Source organism: Danio rerio, chromosome 3 (genome assembly GCF_049306965.1).
Source record: "Danio rerio strain Tuebingen ecotype United States chromosome 3, GRCz12tu, whole genome shotgun sequence".
In the NCBI taxonomy this organism is placed as follows: domain Eukaryota; kingdom Metazoa; phylum Chordata; class Actinopteri; order Cypriniformes; family Danionidae; genus Danio; species Danio rerio.
The window spans coordinates 25729790-25746373 of NC_133178.1; the positions used below are offsets into that span (position 1 = coordinate 25729790).

The window sequence follows — 16584 nt, forward strand, 5'->3', positions numbered from 1 at the left end:
TCCCAGTACTGGGTTGTGGCTGGAAGGGTCTCCACTGCATAAAACATATGCTGGAATAGTTGGTGGTTAATTCCACTGTGGTGACCACTCACAAATAATGGCCTAAGCTAAAGGAAAATTAATTAATTGAGATGATGTATAAAATTTATTTAATTCATTCATTCATTCATTCATTCATTCAGTTTTTCTTCGGCTTACTCCCTTTATTCATCAGGGGTCACCACAGCAGAATGAACCACCAACTTATCACCACGTGGAAACCCTTGCGAAAAAAAGAGAACTTGCAAACTCCACACAGAAATGCCAACTGACCCAGCCGGGACTCGAACCAACAACTTTTTTGCTGTAAGGTGACAGTGCTAGCCACTAAGCCACTTTGTTGCCTTTATTTACTCTAACATCATTTATTTATTTAAGCAAAGAATTCATCTTATTTAAGTTGCTGCATGTAAAAGATGCTTTTCCTCAGCCCTTTGAGAAGAAGCCTCTATAAATCACAGTGGAGAAACCGAGTTAAGCCCCCATGTGATGGGTCTTTCTTCCAGACCCCAAAGACAAAGACTTAAATCTGCTCCAGTTCCTTCAGGCCCACTCGCTCTCCTGCGCAGATTAGCCTACAAGGCTAGCGCGAGCAGTCGTGTCTGTGGGATTAGATGTTGCTCTTCAAAACTTGGCCATACTCCACATTTAAAGGCCAGGACAAAGGATTGTAGAGCCCACTTCAATGAACACGAGGGCGATCGGCGAGCACTCCAGGAGAGCGGAGGATGTACAAAACCATATCCATGACACACACTCATCCTGAAGGGCCAGAGACATGTTCAACACACGCTAACAAGTGTCCTCTTGTGACATCCCTGTTGATCTACAGCACTTCCAGATAGTGATATGGACAGTGGTGGATTTGACATACACAGCCCACACTTGTTATACTAGAACAACTTGACTTCTGTTCAATAAAGCGCCTTGATGATTCCAAGCGGAGCGGTAGATGTGTCACGGATGATCCAGGATTTCTGCCAAGTGTTCATTTAATCCAATTTATTTGAAGGAATGCTTGAGAGGAACCGGTCTTTGCTGTGACACATTATCATTCATTGAATGTACATTCAGTGTTTTGTTGCCTTTTAAGTGTGTGTGAAAGTTAATTACAGCAATGACCATACTTGGAAAGAGAGTATTCATTTTAAGGCCCATTCACAACAAGAACATTAACCATATTACTAACTAAAAGATTAAAGGGTATCAGAAGCTGCTCACGTGTTTAACTATTCACCAATCCCTATATAATGCATGCCTATATCAGCAAAAAGTGAGCAAAAATGAATGAGTTTGGATGCTGAGAATGCACCGTATACACTCATAAAACATAACTCATTAGATGAACATATTTAAGAGCAGGATTTCCATCCGATAAGTCTGTTTAGCAAATGTATTTACTATTAGCAACACTATTTACACAATTAAATGCAACTGAGTTGGTTTAACATGATTTTATGAAATAAAAGTTTAAATGCATTTGTATATTTAACTTAAACTCAAAAGTCGGATAATGTCATGTATGTCTATTATGTGTCGTGCATTTTGAAGTCTCTTTGTTTTATTTGAAGTTCTCCTAAAGGAACTAAGAGCCATTCTTAAGCATGTTTCGTGAGTTACATATACAATTGATTAAGACTGATCTCAGAACTAATTTTAGGACAGTTATTGCTCACTGCGCAAAGCAACAAACTGCAATTTTGGAGCTCTTTATGACAGATAACTTTATCGTGAACAATATCCCCACTCTTTATGATTCCCATTATTATTTTGGATCAGTTGCAGAAGTTTAATATTGTTGTACTGACTGGAACGCTTATCAATAAAGCATTGGACTTGCAACAAGAACCTGGCGCAAGGAGTTTTGTAACATGCTCCAATATATTGATCTGCAGGACCAGGTAATTAATGGAAGTAATGGTGTAAGATTAAAAATATGTTCAGATAGATGGTAGTTAAAGTGTGGAATCTGCGTTACTGTTCGAAATGTTAGATTTACTTGGATCTTCATCTTTGTACATTCTGATTGGCTGAATGCCAGGTTGGTTGTTACATTTGTAAGCGCTGACTGGTGAAAAGAAGTAAAGACAGGTCACGTTTCACAAGCCGTCTCCGGTGATTTATTTTATTTACTTTGAGAGTGAGTCACGCAAAATACTCGAACCCTATATTACATTTGGTGGCAGCTGGGTTATTTTTGCATTTTTGGCGCTTTTCGCGGAGTTTTATTAACTTGACTGCCGCGAAATTGGCACCATTTGGACTTTGCTCTCCGATTGTGTCACCGGATTTATGAAGTGATAATTGTGTAAATATTCGGAAGAACAACCACACGACTTGCCACACAAGGGTGAGATACAAACAAATGAACAGAAAGTATGTCTGAGCCTGAGTCTGCTGCTGCTGCTGCTGCTGCCAGCTCTTCTGCCAATTCATCCTCTAGTTCATCCAGTGCTAGTGGCAGCGTAAACCAGCAGCCACTGGCACCTTTTGTGGCAGGCAATTTACACATTGAACTTCCAGCTGCATTTAAAGGGGATGGCACTGAATCATTTTCTAGTTGGGCTCGTCGTTTTGAAGTGGCTGTTAGAGCAATGACACCACAAGGAACAGATTTGATGAACATGTTATCATCCGTGTTGCCAACACGGCTATCTGATGCTGCCTTTTTGTATTGGGACAGCCTTCCAACTCCTGTAAAGACTAACTACAACACAGTGACAGAGAGACTAAAGCATGTTTTTGGGCTTCAACAGTCATTGCCATTTTTCCAAACTCATGTGAATGCTCGCCCTCGGAAAATTGGTGAAAGTTTAGAAGTATTCAGCGCTGATATTACTCGTCTTGTCCTAGAGGCTTTTCCTGACTATGATATTATTGCCCAGGAAGGTGAAAAGTTTAGACGTTTTGTGGCTGGATTGGACCCAGCTTTGCAAGCAAAAATTCATGAACAAGGTGCAACAGATATGGATCAAGCCCTTATAGTTGCATGTCGCTGTGAACGGGCCCGTGCAGCTATGCAACTTCATGCAGGGTCAATTCAGTCTACACAAAATCAAAATCAAGTGGCCGCTGTGCAGTCTCATCATACTGAGGGAAAGTTACTTCAGGCTGTGGAGCAATTAACAATAACTGTGAATGAACTGAAAAATGATGTACGCCAGCTACAAGAGAAAAATGCTCATCTCACACACTGTTTGGAATTCTGGGAGAGAAACAAAATTCCTTCAGTAAAGCAACAGCCTAGAGTGACACGTAGCCCTTCACCAACATATCATAATCCACAACATCAGTCTGATAATGCTCATTCATCTAAGAGCTGGCGAAAGGATGCTGCAGTGTCAACTGATTGGCGTCGCACAATGACAGGGGACAGTGACAACTCATGGGGAGGTGACAAAGTTAGACCTTATTACTCATCAGAAAGGGCTTCGAACTTTTCAGACCGCAGGTATCGTAATGACGAATATAGACGGGCTCGCAGCCCTAGCCCAGTTCGTCGGTGGAGTAGAGATGAGAGCCCCCAGAGCCGACGCGTTGTACGCTTTCAGTCCCCTGACAGCCAACACCCATACAAACAACAGGGAAACTTCCACTAGCTGATGTTGAGGGGCAAACATCAGCTTCAACCTCCCTGCCTCACACCGATTTTACAGTTAGTAAAAACTATGAGCACATACAAAGTCCCAACAAAGTGTCAGCAAATATTTTGGCAATTGTGGAAGGAGTTGAGGTCTCTGCTCTTGTGGACACTGGCTCTACTATTTCTATTGTTGGGGAAGACTTTCGAAATTCTCATCCCATGTTGAGAAAACGCCCCATAAAAACTTCCATGGTGCTTGCACGCTCTGTCACTGGACAATGTCTGGACACTTTAGGAGTTTTAGTTTTGGGCATGAGACTTGGCACAGAGTTACTGCAGCATGATTTCCAGGTCGTTAGGGGTGCACACCATCCTATTATTTTGGGCTGGGACTTCTTACAAAAGCATCATGCTCTGATTGATGTGACAAATGAGAAAATGTCCTTATGGAATTTTGAGCTTCCCTTGCTCTCTACAGGTCATGAAGCTGCAGCCTGTTGTAATGTTTCTGTGCTTGCATCTACCAAACTACCGCCATGGAGTGAAACGGTTATCACAGCATGTGTTGCGGGAGCAACAGCTGTTTCTCCTGTGCCAACAGCCTACACAGGTGTCCTGGAACCCAACACGGCTAGTAATGTGGCTGTTGCACACACCCTCAGCGAGGTTCGAAATGGTCTGACTACAGTGCGGGTTTTGAATACCACAGAGGAAGACATCGAAATCCATGCAGGCCAGCACCTGGGTGAGTTTCAATTTCTTTCTGCTCTTGACTCAACAGTTTTGGAGGGAGAATGTTGTAATATTCTATCTGATCCTTCGGCCGCTACCCCCTCTGTATCCATTGATAATTCAGATCTGTCGGCATCCCAAGTTGAATCCCTAACAGCGCTGTTGACTAAGTACTGTGATATTTTTAGTAAGGATTCTGATGACAGAGGGAGAACAGGCATGATTAAACATCGAATTCGGACGGGGGAAGCCCTGCCAATCAAACAAAGGCCTTACCGTGTTACTCCTGAACAAAGACAAGAAATACAGCAACAAGTGACAAAACTTTTAAAAGCAGATGTCATTGAAGAAAGCTATAGCCCATGGGCAGCGCCTGTAGTGTTGGTGCGTAAAAGGGATGGAACATGGCGATTTTGCTTAGATTACAGGAAGTTAAATTCAGTAACCGTGAAAGACTCTCATCCTCTACCTAGAGTTGATGATGCTTTGGATGCTTTGTCAGGATCTGCTTGGTTCTCCACAATAGACCTTCAGCATGGTTATTGGCAAGTGGAACTGGCAAAAGAAGATCGTGAAAAAACCGCATTCACCACAGGTGATGGGCTGTACCATTTTAAAGTTATGCCGATGGGTTTGACAAATGCTCCAGCAACCTTTCAAAGGTTGATGGAAATGGTGCTTCGTGGTCTGCCATGGAAAACATGCTTGGTGTATTTGGACGATGTCCTTATTTTCAGTAAGACATTTAATGATCACCTCCAGCAATTGGAGGAAGTGTTCACCAGATTCAAGTCCTGTGGGTTAAAACTCAATCCCTCCAAATGCTCTCTTGCCAAAAGGGAGGTTCAGTTCTTGGGCCACATTGTATCTAAAGACGGGATAAAACCTGATCCAAGGAATGTTCAGAGTGTCCAAGATTGGCCTGTACCACGCTCACCTACTGAAGTGAGGTCATTTTTGGGATTATGCTCTTACTATAGGAAATTTATAAAAGATTTTGCTCAGCATGCAGTCCCTCTCCATAAATTGACAGAAAAAAATGCTAGATTCAGTTGGACAGCTGAATGTAATGAGGCATTTACCTATTTGAAACATGCCCTATCTCACCCACCTATTGTTTCTTTCCCAGATTTTCATCAACCGTTTCTTCTGTACACAGATGCCTCTGCATCTGCTATTGGAGCTGTTTTAGCCCAGGAAAAGGGGACTCAAGAAACAGTGATCGCATATGCCAGTCATGTCCTCACAAAAGCTGAAAGGAAGTGGTCCACGTATGATAGGGAACTCTGGGCCATTGTGTGGGCTGTGAGACATTTCCGCCACTATCTGTATAAGCAGCATTTCTTCATCATTACGTACCACAAACCTCTCATGGGGTTAAGGAAAATACCAATTGACAGCGATCGCACTGGGAGAAGAGCCCGCTGGGCCCTTGAATTGGATCCATTTGAATGGACGGTCATACACCGAAAAGGACTAAAACATGCAAATGCTGACGCCCTATCACGTCGTCAAGCATCGGATTCAGCTATGGAAATCCCAGCCTCGTCTTCAGGTGAGGCTAATGTTGGCTCTCCAGTATCTAAATCTGACAGTGGTTACTTATCTGCTGCACAGGGATCCAAAGTCTTGGGTCCATCAGTCAGTATAACCCATGTTTCACCAACCTTATCTGCCTGTGTGAATCAAGAGATGGAGAGAACTCCATCTCTTATGCTACAACTGGCTACTTCTGAATCAAGTTTTATAGAGCACCAAAAACAGGATCCAGTTTTAAAGGAAGTAATAAGTTGGAAACTAAAGGGGTTAAGGCCACCATACAGAAAGATAAGCAAACGGTCACAGGAGGAGAGGATTTTCTGGAAAGAATTCACAAGGCTCACGCTACTTAATGGTCTTCTCTGTCGAGAAATGTCAATTCAAGTACGAAGTCTGTGACTTGTCAGGTCATTGTACCTCAAACTTTAAGGAAACAAGTCCTTCAATCTCTCCATGGCAATCCCATTGCTGGACATCTGTCAGCAGAAAAAGTTGTGAAACAGGCACAACAGCTCTGCTTCTGGCCTTTCATGTCCCGGGACATATATGAGTGGTGTAAGAAATGCGTTCCTTGTGATGCCCGACGCACCCCAATTCCTCGTCAAAAAGCACCTATGAAAACAATAACAGCAACTGCACCTTTTCAGAAAGTGGCTGCGGACATTCTTGAACTTCCTGTTACAAGTCACGGAAATCGATATGTTCTTGTTGTGCAAGACTATTTTTCGAAATATGTTAATCTTTATGCTATTTCTGACCAGAGGGCTACCACAGTGGCAAAGTGTCTGTTTGAAAATTTTGTCTGTGAACATGGAATTCCAGAGGTCTTACACACAGATCAAGGGCGACAATTTGAATCTGAGCTAATTCAAAATCTCTGTCAACTGGTGGGCATTCAGAAGACCAGGACTAGCCCCTACCATCCACAATGTGATGGTATGGTTGAGCGTTTCAATAGAACTCTTATTGACCAGTTGACGAAGATTTTGCAGCAACAGCAAGGAGAATGGGATGATTATCTCAGACAGGTAGCATTAGCATATAATACCAGTCCCCATTCATCGACCGGCTTTACTCCCTTTTTCCTGACACATGGTCGGGAAGCCAGATTGCCAGCTAATTTACTGTTGCCAAAGAGTTCACCGCAATCTCCAACCAAGTCAGTCCCTGAGTATGCTGTAGATATGATCAGTAAACTTGAAGATGTATTTACAGCTGTTGCCCAAAACAGTGAACATGCCTATCATCAACAGAAGCGACATTATGATAGGAATCTAAATTTTACCCCATATCAAGAGGGAGATCTTGTTTGGCTGCATGACCCAACCACAGTAAGACAGAAACTTACACCTCACTGGAAAGGACCCTTTGAAATTGTGGAATGTTTGGAGTCAGAGAGGGATGTGGGTGTCACATACAAAATCCACTATCTTCTGGATGATCCAGAAAAATGTCAAATTGTTCATTACAACCGACTGAGACCATATTGTGCACCAGTTCCTCAAAAACCGCAGCAAACTACCCTCTCTGCTTCGTATCCTTCCCCATCCTTGACCGCTCTATCAGGTGCGTTACCTTTCAAACCACCACAATTTGCACGGTGCACACCTAACTTAACGTCAGAAGACCAAATCCTCCCACAGGCACCCCTTCCTCTTCAAGTGCCTTCTTCCTCAGTGGACCCAGCCAGTGTTACGTCCACACCTAATCAGAGTTCAAGTTCAGCTCAAATGACATGTCTAGGCCGGCGTCCAGTTAAACTACCTGGATATTTAAGAGATTATCTTTTGACATAAGGGACTCTAAAAAGCTACTTTAACAGGTAGTTTCTTTCTTTTTCTTTTCTTCTGTTTTTCTTTAATTTTGTAACTCAAAAGAAACGAGGACGTTTCTTAAGTGGGTGGAAAAAGAAATGTAAGATTAAAAATATGTTCAGATAGATGGTAGTTAAAGTGTGGAATCTGCGTTACTGTTCGAAATGTTAGATTTACTTGGATCTTCATCTTTGTACATTCTGATTGGCTGAATGCCAGGTTGGTTGTTACATTTGTAAGCGCTGACTGGTGAAAAGAAGTAAAGACAGGTCACGTTTCACAAGCCGTCTCCGGTGATTTATTTTATTTACTTTGAGAGTGAGTCACGCAAAATACTCGAACCCTATATTACAATGGAATCTGCTTGTTAAGTGGTGACGTGTTTGTGACGTATGTAATACTGTTTCCGGGTCCAAGCGGCCATTCATTTGAGTGGAGAAATCATTCGTTTATGATCACTTTTTATTCCTATCACACATTAAAGTTAATTTTACATAAAGTCATAGTGCACACAACAATCCCTGGCTTGCTGCATAACAAAACCAAAATTTTAACAATTTATAAAACAACGAATCACTTTCTGGCCATTGGATATTAGGCACGGGCATATATATTGCAATCGTGACTTTTGAAAGTATTAAATCGCTTTGTAAACTTTTATTATGACCATTTCATGAATCTTCCCATTCAGTTGAATAGAGCTCTTGAACCCAGAAGCCGCTCCGCATGACATGACACTTAACAAGCAGATAACAATGCAGTCTATGAAGTTCAGCTGATCAACTGATCACCAACAATTCATAGGCTGCGTCCGAAACCACCTACTACTCAGTAGGTACTGCATTTGAATTTAAACGTACTACTCGGCCGTTAGAAAAGTACGTTCTATACCAGGGGTGGGCAAACTCGGTCCTGGAGGGCCGGTGTCCTGCACAGTTTAGCTCCAACCCTAATCAAACACACCTGCTTATAGATTTCTTGTGATCGTAAAGACACTGATTAGCATGTTCAGGTGTGTTTGACTAGTGTTGGAACAAAACTCTGCAGGGACACCGGCCCTCGAGGATCAAGTTTGCCCATCCCTGTTCTATACAGTATGAATGTAAAAAGTATGAATGGAATTCGGACGTACTACATCCGCCATTTTGTCATGGTCACGTGACCTACCTGCGTCAGTTGCGTCGCCTCATTTCTATCAAAGAGCTTAGAATGACCAAGAGGCGACACTCAATAGAACGTTCCATTGCAACAGCAGCGCCCAGCAACAGCCCTGGATTCCGCCATTTTGGAGTGAAAGTGATCGGCCGTCCATTGGATCTCATTACTTTTGCAATGGCAAGCTGCTGCTTTGTTTTTTATTTACCTATTTAAAAAGCGTATTAAAGCTGAGATACAACCTGAAAGACGACAATACAACACTTATTATCACAATCATCAGCACTTTTAACAGTTTATTTTACAGACTTATAATATGCTGTTGTTCAATTAGAATTTTCATTCCAAAATGGCCGCCACGCCTTCTAGTGTATTTGGTTTCCCAAATTACACTAGAGTGTTGCATCTTGGTCATTCTAAGCTTTTTGCTTCCATTCATGAATTCTCTCACGGGGTATTATGGGATAGCGTACCCAGCCGGCATTTCAATGGTGATTCAACGTTGAATCAACGTCAGGTCTATGGTTGGATCAACGTTGAATTACCTTTCGATGAAAGGTATGCAAAGTGCATAAATATAGCAAACTAATTTTTACTAATAAAAAATACACAACACAAATACAAAACTTGGCCTGTGTATCAATTTATTTAATACACACCTCATTATTTCATTTATTCTAAACATTTACAGCATACATAGTTCATTAAAACCATGCAGGTTACTATACATGCTGTACACTCAAATACAGAAAAAGGCATACAATTAAATAGTCACTTTTTAATTAGGTTTCATGAATTAAAGTTAGTTAATGTTTACTAACATGAACAAAGAACAAATACTTGTACAGCATTTATTAATCAATTAATTAATTGAAATATGTCCCGATGCTATTAAAATCAAAATGCATGCTTGGTAACATTAATGATCTGAGCTGACATGAACTGTACTTTCTTTATACGAAAGATGCTTCATTGTTCTTTGTTCATGTTAGTAAATACATTAACACTTACTAATACAACCTTATTGTAAAGTGTTACCATCTTCAGAAAGACAGATACTAACTTAATTAAACTAAGTAACTAAACTACGCTTCAACCATCACAGTCTGCAAAATACAATTCTGTTTACAAAGTTTACAAAATACCCATTTTTAAAGTGGCTGCAGTAAAAAAATAAAAATAAAAAACATCACTCACAACTAAGAATCACAAGTGAAATACATAACATCTGTTTGAGGTTTTATAGGTTGAGAGAAACACTTGAGGTAAAAGATGGCACTGGGGACAATCAAGTGTAAAACACTAAAACATCTACATCAGTCTAGCAGTTAAATACATATTTATTTCTCAAACACCAGGTGAGTTTCCTACAAAATCAATAATGAGGTTTTCTATTCCAATTCATTGTGAATGAATGGCTTCACTTTCACAATAGTGAAAACTGCTGCTATAATCTATAAACCTGACATTGCTCCTTCACTTTGCAGGTCTGCATGCTAAATATTTAGTAGTTTTTTTTTGTTTGTTTTTTTTGCATAAAGTACATCTATTGTGTTTAGCATTACTGCAGCAAAACTGAGCACCTGTGACAGTGGAACATGTAGACAAATATTTTAGTAAATCATCAAGAAAATGTGTAGAATATATGATTTGATTCTCTCTCACAAACACAACAGTAATAGCAATTTGTTATTCCGTTATTATTAGTATCATAAAAATTGCATGTTCACAGGGGTCTTATAATAATGGCTCACATTTGTGAATGTAGGACCACTATTTCACTATTACATGTCACATTAAGCGTTCATATAGGTTCTGTCATTAATTACTTGTGTCATCCCAGGGACCTGTTAATCTTCAGAACACAAACTAAAATATTTTAAATTAAATGCTCCTCATCCTCTACAGACAGCAATGGTCCCAAGATGGTCATTGTCCAGATAAGGCACAAAACACATTGTCAAAACGTTCCATGTGACTTCAGTGATTTCAACTGTGCACATACCAAGCTCCAACAACACTTTAGTGAGGCAAAACAAAACAGTAAATACAAATGTGTTTGCGTATATCTCTCCCGCATCTAATCAGCGTGTGTTTACTACGAGCAGTAAGCACACACCATGACCTGTTGTGGCAAAGGCAAACAAGTTATACAGTTATACAGTTCTACAGTACTTACTGTGATTTAACCTTTATGACAAATGTACTGGACCTGTTACACATATAACTATCTTTTATAAACACAAATTTCACTGTAACGGATGCTGTTGTTTTGCTCCAGTTATACCTTTAGAGAACACCGTACTAGTCAGACATCCATACAAAAGCAGAGAGTTTGGTCTTGTGTAGCAGAACTGCAAAAGATCTCTGTCTGTCTAGGCTGACACTGGTTCAGGCCATCAGTATGTCCTTGATGCCCTCAAATGGAGCTTCCAGAAAACCTGCAATAAATGAAATACGAGGTTACAACTAAGTTGGTATCTGCTATTATACAAAGTGAAATTCAAATATTTATTTTTAATTGAATCCGAATTTGTCCTATAATATTGTCACACTCAATAATTTTGACTCATCCATCTGAATATTCCTAACTAAGAGAAGTGAAGAATTAGGTGTGATATCGTCAGGAAGCCCTTCGCCACCGGCGGTGCCAGCATTTCCAGAATTCAAATTTCAGATTCTCAAAAAAATTACTTTTTTTTTTTTTTTTTTTTTAAACAAAGGCTGCAGTAAAGAATCATGAAACATTCAACACATCTAATAATTACAAGTTGTTGTAAACCATTACATGTACTGTAAAAGCTGTTTAAAGCTTTTTAGACATCCGGGTTGAGAAAAACTCTAGAAGGAGTAGCACTTGTGCAAAAGTCTGCATGTAGGACAGAGAATTAAAGGGATAGTTCAAAATTTGTATTCTGTCGTCATTTACTGACCACGTTGAACACAAAAGAAGATATTTTGAAGAAAGCTGGAAATCTATAACCATCTACTATCAATGTTTACAGGTTTTTAGTTTTTTTCAGAATAGCATCTTTTGTGTTCAACAAAATAAACTCATAATGGTTTTAAACCATTTGGGGAGTAAAATGTGAGTAAATTTTCATTTTTGGGAGAACTATCTCTTTCAGTTGGAAAACACCAGAATTCTTAATTAGACCCTTTTTGCAAGACAGATGATGCATTTCATTTCTCATCTTAATCCTCAAGTTTTTAATATTTAGATTTATTTAAATAGCATGTTTATTTATTTGTTTTAATGACATTTAATAAAAACAACTTCTCAATGACATCACATGTACTGGACCTGCTACACATGTATCACTATTTTTATGAATACAAATTTCACTGTAACAGGTGCTGTTGTTTTGCTCCAGTAATACCTTTAGAGAACACAGTAGTAGTCAGACATCCATACAAAAGCCTTGGCGTGGAGTAGCAGAACTGCAGTCTGTCCAGGCTGACACAGGTTTAGGCCATCTGCGTGTTCTTGATGCCCCTCAACTGGACCTTCCAGAAAACCCAGAAAGTTAAAACCCATTACACCTCTTATCTGCTACTATACAAAGTGTAATTTAAGCATTAATTTCTCACTAAATACATATTTGTTCCCCAATACGGTCACATAGTATAACATCACAACATGATTTCACAATAATAATATCAATATAACAATAGGCTAATATCACAACATAGCCTAACAATCAATAAACAAACAGATTAGAAAGAGAATATTACCAACCAAAGCACCAAGAAGATTTAACAGATAGCTTAGTTAAAGGTAAAGTAAACTTACATGGACAAAGCCTTTTCCATTCAATGCTGTGCAAGTTAGTGCGTCTCTGGAGTACGTTACATGTCTAAAAGCAAAAACAACAACAACAGTGAAACGACAGCAGTTCACTTTGTAATAATAACACTAATGATACAGCGTATAAAAGGATTGTTTTATAAGGTTGCTCAGTAACTTTAAACTGCGTTTGGAGTTTATCGCTCTAAATTTGTCATAAAAACGCTTTAGACTAACGTTAAACATGTGACATTACCTCGAGGTTAGCTGCTGCGTCACCGGAGCGCTAACAAGACTAAAAACCAAACTGGAAAGTTTTAAATGCTTTAAAATTCGAAACACTACACCTCAAACATTATAAAACATTAAAGCATCTAAAAACACGCTTACCTCTGAATTCTGCTGCACTGCAGGTCAGGTGTTCGTAATTAAGTGAAGTGAAGCGCTGCGCGTGGCCGCGTGCGCCGAGTCCTCCGATACCATGGTAACCAAACATGTTGAATGTTGGGTGAAGCCATGACGTTAATTCAACATACAGATCATGTTAAAAAAATGTCAACGTTGATTTGTACAAGGATTTCTGTAACTTTTTTCAACCATTTATCATTCAACATTGTTTCAACATTAAAGCAACAACTGACGTATTTTCAACCACATTTCAACGTTGAAGCCTTGTCATATGCAGGCTGTTTTTCAACCGTTCAACATTAAACGTTATATCAACATTATTTCAACGTTCAAAACACATCTGACCTTATTTCAACCATATTTCAACGTTGAAGGTCGGTCGTGTGCCGGCTGGGTAGCGTGCATGGGCACTTCAGAATCTCGCCGGAAGTAGTAAGTCATCCGGGTACTTCTTGCCTACTGATTTTCGAATTCTATGATTTCGGACATACTACTCGGCTCGCATACTGGTTTTAGCGTACTATATAGTATGGAAGTATACGGTTTCGGATGCAGCCATATTCCTCGCTGTCCTGGAAATTGATATGTTTGATGTGTCTACATATTGTAGATGGAGAAGTTTTGATGAAGCACTGAGTTGCCCCAAATCACAAGCCGTTCAGTTTTGGCAGGATTGAAGTTGATGACCCTTAGTGTAGCAAGGAATGTCTGTCAGACATGTGGAGATGCAAGCAGCTAGAGTCAGATCATCAGGCTGGAAAGAGAGGTAGAGTTGAGTGGCATCAGCATAGCTGATAGTGATAAAAAATGCATGCCTCTGAATGACAGATATGAGTGATGATGTGCAGAGTAGATGGAGAAGTGAAGAGGTCCAAGCACTGGACCTTGAAGTAACTACTGACAGGAACCCACACGAGTGTAGAAACACATATTACAAGAATTTAAGGATTTTTAAATACAATTTCCAGTGAGTTTTCTGCGGATGTAAATTATAGTGAATAATTGTAGGGCAAAGAGTTGTTGAAAAAAAGACTGATGCCATATAGTGCACTATTTAGTGCACATGAAACAATTATATTTTTGAAATCATTCTACATGTAAAAGAATAGGAGAATCCACATCAAAACTATAATGATTCAGTGGATTGACTGATAAAAATACTGGATGAGGTGTTAGAGAGGCCAGCAGGGGGCGCTTAACCTGTGGTCATATGAGTCCTAATGCCCCAGTATATTGAAGGGGACGCTATACTGTCAGTGAGCACTGTTTTTCGGACGAGACGTTAAACCAAGGTCCTGAATCCCTGTGGTCATTAAAAATCCTATGACACTTCTAGTAAAGAGTAGGTGTGTAGCCCCGGTGTGCTTGCCAAATTTCTTCCATGGGCCCTTAACCATCATGGCTTCCCGATCATCCAATAGTTGGTGTATGATGAGCGCACCGGTGTCGTTGTCCTGTGGCTGCCATTGTAACATCCAAGTGGATGCTGCACACTGGTTTTGGTGTGGAGAGGCCCCCCTCATAATTGTAAAGCGTTTTGGGTCTATGGCCTTACACAATAAATGCACTATATAAATACACATTACATTACTTGACTTTACTTTATTGACAGCCAATCCAAATCTATCTTTGTTTAAAGAGTATGAGCATTTAAAATGGAAGATTTATGCGGCATATGTTATCATATGTTGGTTTGGATGCTATTGTAGTTTTATAGTTTATAGTGATCTTCAGAGTAATGATTCTTAGTCATAATGGGTTTTTTATTGGACATCAAATTCCTCTGAACAGAGTATGTATATGTGAATGTCCAGTGAAAACAGCTATCACAGCAAGAAAAACAACATTATTTTATTAATAAACTAGAAGATGCATAATTAACCAAATTTGATGCATTTCTCCCAGTGGACCGAAAGATTAACAGGATTAAACAAATCTCAAACCCTGGGTCAGTGAGTTTTATAAAGTGCTGGCGAAGCAAAGAGGAAAGCGAGAATGCAAATGTGCATTGTTGCAGTGACTCAGAGTGCCAGTTTGCTGCCTAGAGGGAGTGGCTCGCTGGCATCACCAGCCATCACAATGATTGGATTCACTCACTACAAATGTGCTAATCTTGCCATTCCTCATTTGTGTCCATAGCGCTGGAAAGAGAAAGAGAGAGTCAGACAGAAACATCAGCCCACATAGTCCGTCTGGAGCACTTGAGTCACACTAAAACAGAGTGGCAGAATATGACAGCATACCCACCACAATTTGTTCTTGGGCTCTGTCTGCAGACCCTGCAGGAGATTTGTTAGATTGAAAGGACCGCCAGTGAGCTGGAACTGGCCTTCACTGATAAAAAAGGTACAATACAGACCAGTTCAGCAAAACAGTCCAATAATCCATTAAAATGTGTGTGTGTGTGTGTGTGTGTGTGTGTGTGTGAGTGGATAAAGTGTGGAATATACCTGAACACATAATATTTGACATTATTATTGTGCAATATTTTCCCAGTATTGGGTTGTGACTAGAGGAGCATTTGATGCAAAAAAACATTTGTTGGAATAGTTGGCGGTTCATTCTGCTGTGGCAACCTCCAAAATACAGCCTAAGCGGAAGGAAAATAAATTAATGTATTGTCAGCCGAATTGATTGTTATCACTCGATTGAATCAGCGTTATCAGTGGTTATCAGCTGATAGATATGGGCCAGTAGGGGCCTTCTGCACCAACTGGTAGGCTCAGAGGGCTGTTATCATCAATTTACATGGTTAATTCTAAACCCAATCGTCACAGTAATGTAAAAACAGATCTGGAGTCTTCTCTATTAGTATAGCTGATTAACCATGTGGATGGATGATAACAGGTTTCTGAGCCTACTAGTTGGTACAGAAATCCCCTACTGGCCCATATAAATCAGCTGATAACCACTGATAACGCCCATTCAATGGAGTGATAGCATTCGAAGCGGGTGAAATTGTATAGCTTAATAGCTGAAACTCTGGTTCTTGGTAATTCATAAAATGCAAGTCAATGTTAGGAGAACTTTTAAAGGGATAGTTCAGCCAAAAAATGAAAATTGCCTAATTTTGTTGAACAAAAAAGAAGATTGTTGCTGGGAATCTTTATTTTTTTTTAGTAAAAGAAATACAATAGAAGTCAATGGGTGCCAGCAACCAGGATTTTTTTCCTCAAAATATCTTGTATTCAACAAAAGAAAGAAGCTCAAATAAGTTTTGAACTAGTGAAGGATAAGTAAATGATGACAGGATTTTCATTTTTGGTTGAACTAGCTCTTTGACAGTCAGGAAGCAGTTTTGGAAAGATAAATAAATAAGTAAATTTTTGGGTGAAGTCACCAATATCGTCAAATAATATATGTGAGTGATATGATTATAGAGGCTGCAGATCGCTAACGGACTGCAAATCTGCTATTATATGGACTACAGCTCCCAGAATGCACCACACACATCGGTTCCTGATCCAGATTGATTACAAACTCGCACAGCTGAAGCTGCTTAAGCATTCATTACATGAACTATTTAT

The 16584-nt window shown here is 39.8% G+C and overlaps 1 protein-coding gene and 1 long non-coding RNA gene across 3 annotated transcripts in view; one reads left to right on the plus strand and one right to left on the minus strand.

Annotated features, from left to right (window-relative positions):
* Nucleotides 1–2099: 2099 nt before the first annotated feature.
* LOC141381205 (uncharacterized) lies at nt 2100–9459 on the plus strand. Its single transcript, XM_073944526.1, has 2 exons — nt 2100–4367; nt 5484–9459. The coding sequence occupies exons 1-2, from the start codon at nt 3842–3844 to the stop codon at nt 6290–6292; spliced, it is 1335 nt and encodes a 444-aa protein (XP_073800627.1). The 5' UTR covers nt 2100–3841; the 3' UTR covers nt 6293–9459.
* A 936-nt stretch (nt 9460–10395) lies between these two features.
* The window catches only part of LOC137490126 (uncharacterized), a 58285-nt gene continuing 52096 nt past the window's right edge, over nt 10396–16584 (minus strand). The window contains exons 4-8 of one of the 2 annotated variants that reach the window (XR_011009492.2): nt 15305–15391; nt 13040–15198; nt 12656–12719; nt 12243–12369; nt 10396–11303 (exon numbers count right to left, since the gene is read on the minus strand). This is a non-coding gene — a long non-coding RNA (uncharacterized lncRNA). Of the gene's footprint in view, nt 11304–12242; nt 12370–12655; nt 12720–13039; nt 15199–15304; nt 15392–16584 lie in introns of those variants that run through there. The other variant, XR_012401002.1, reaches the window with a different exon arrangement.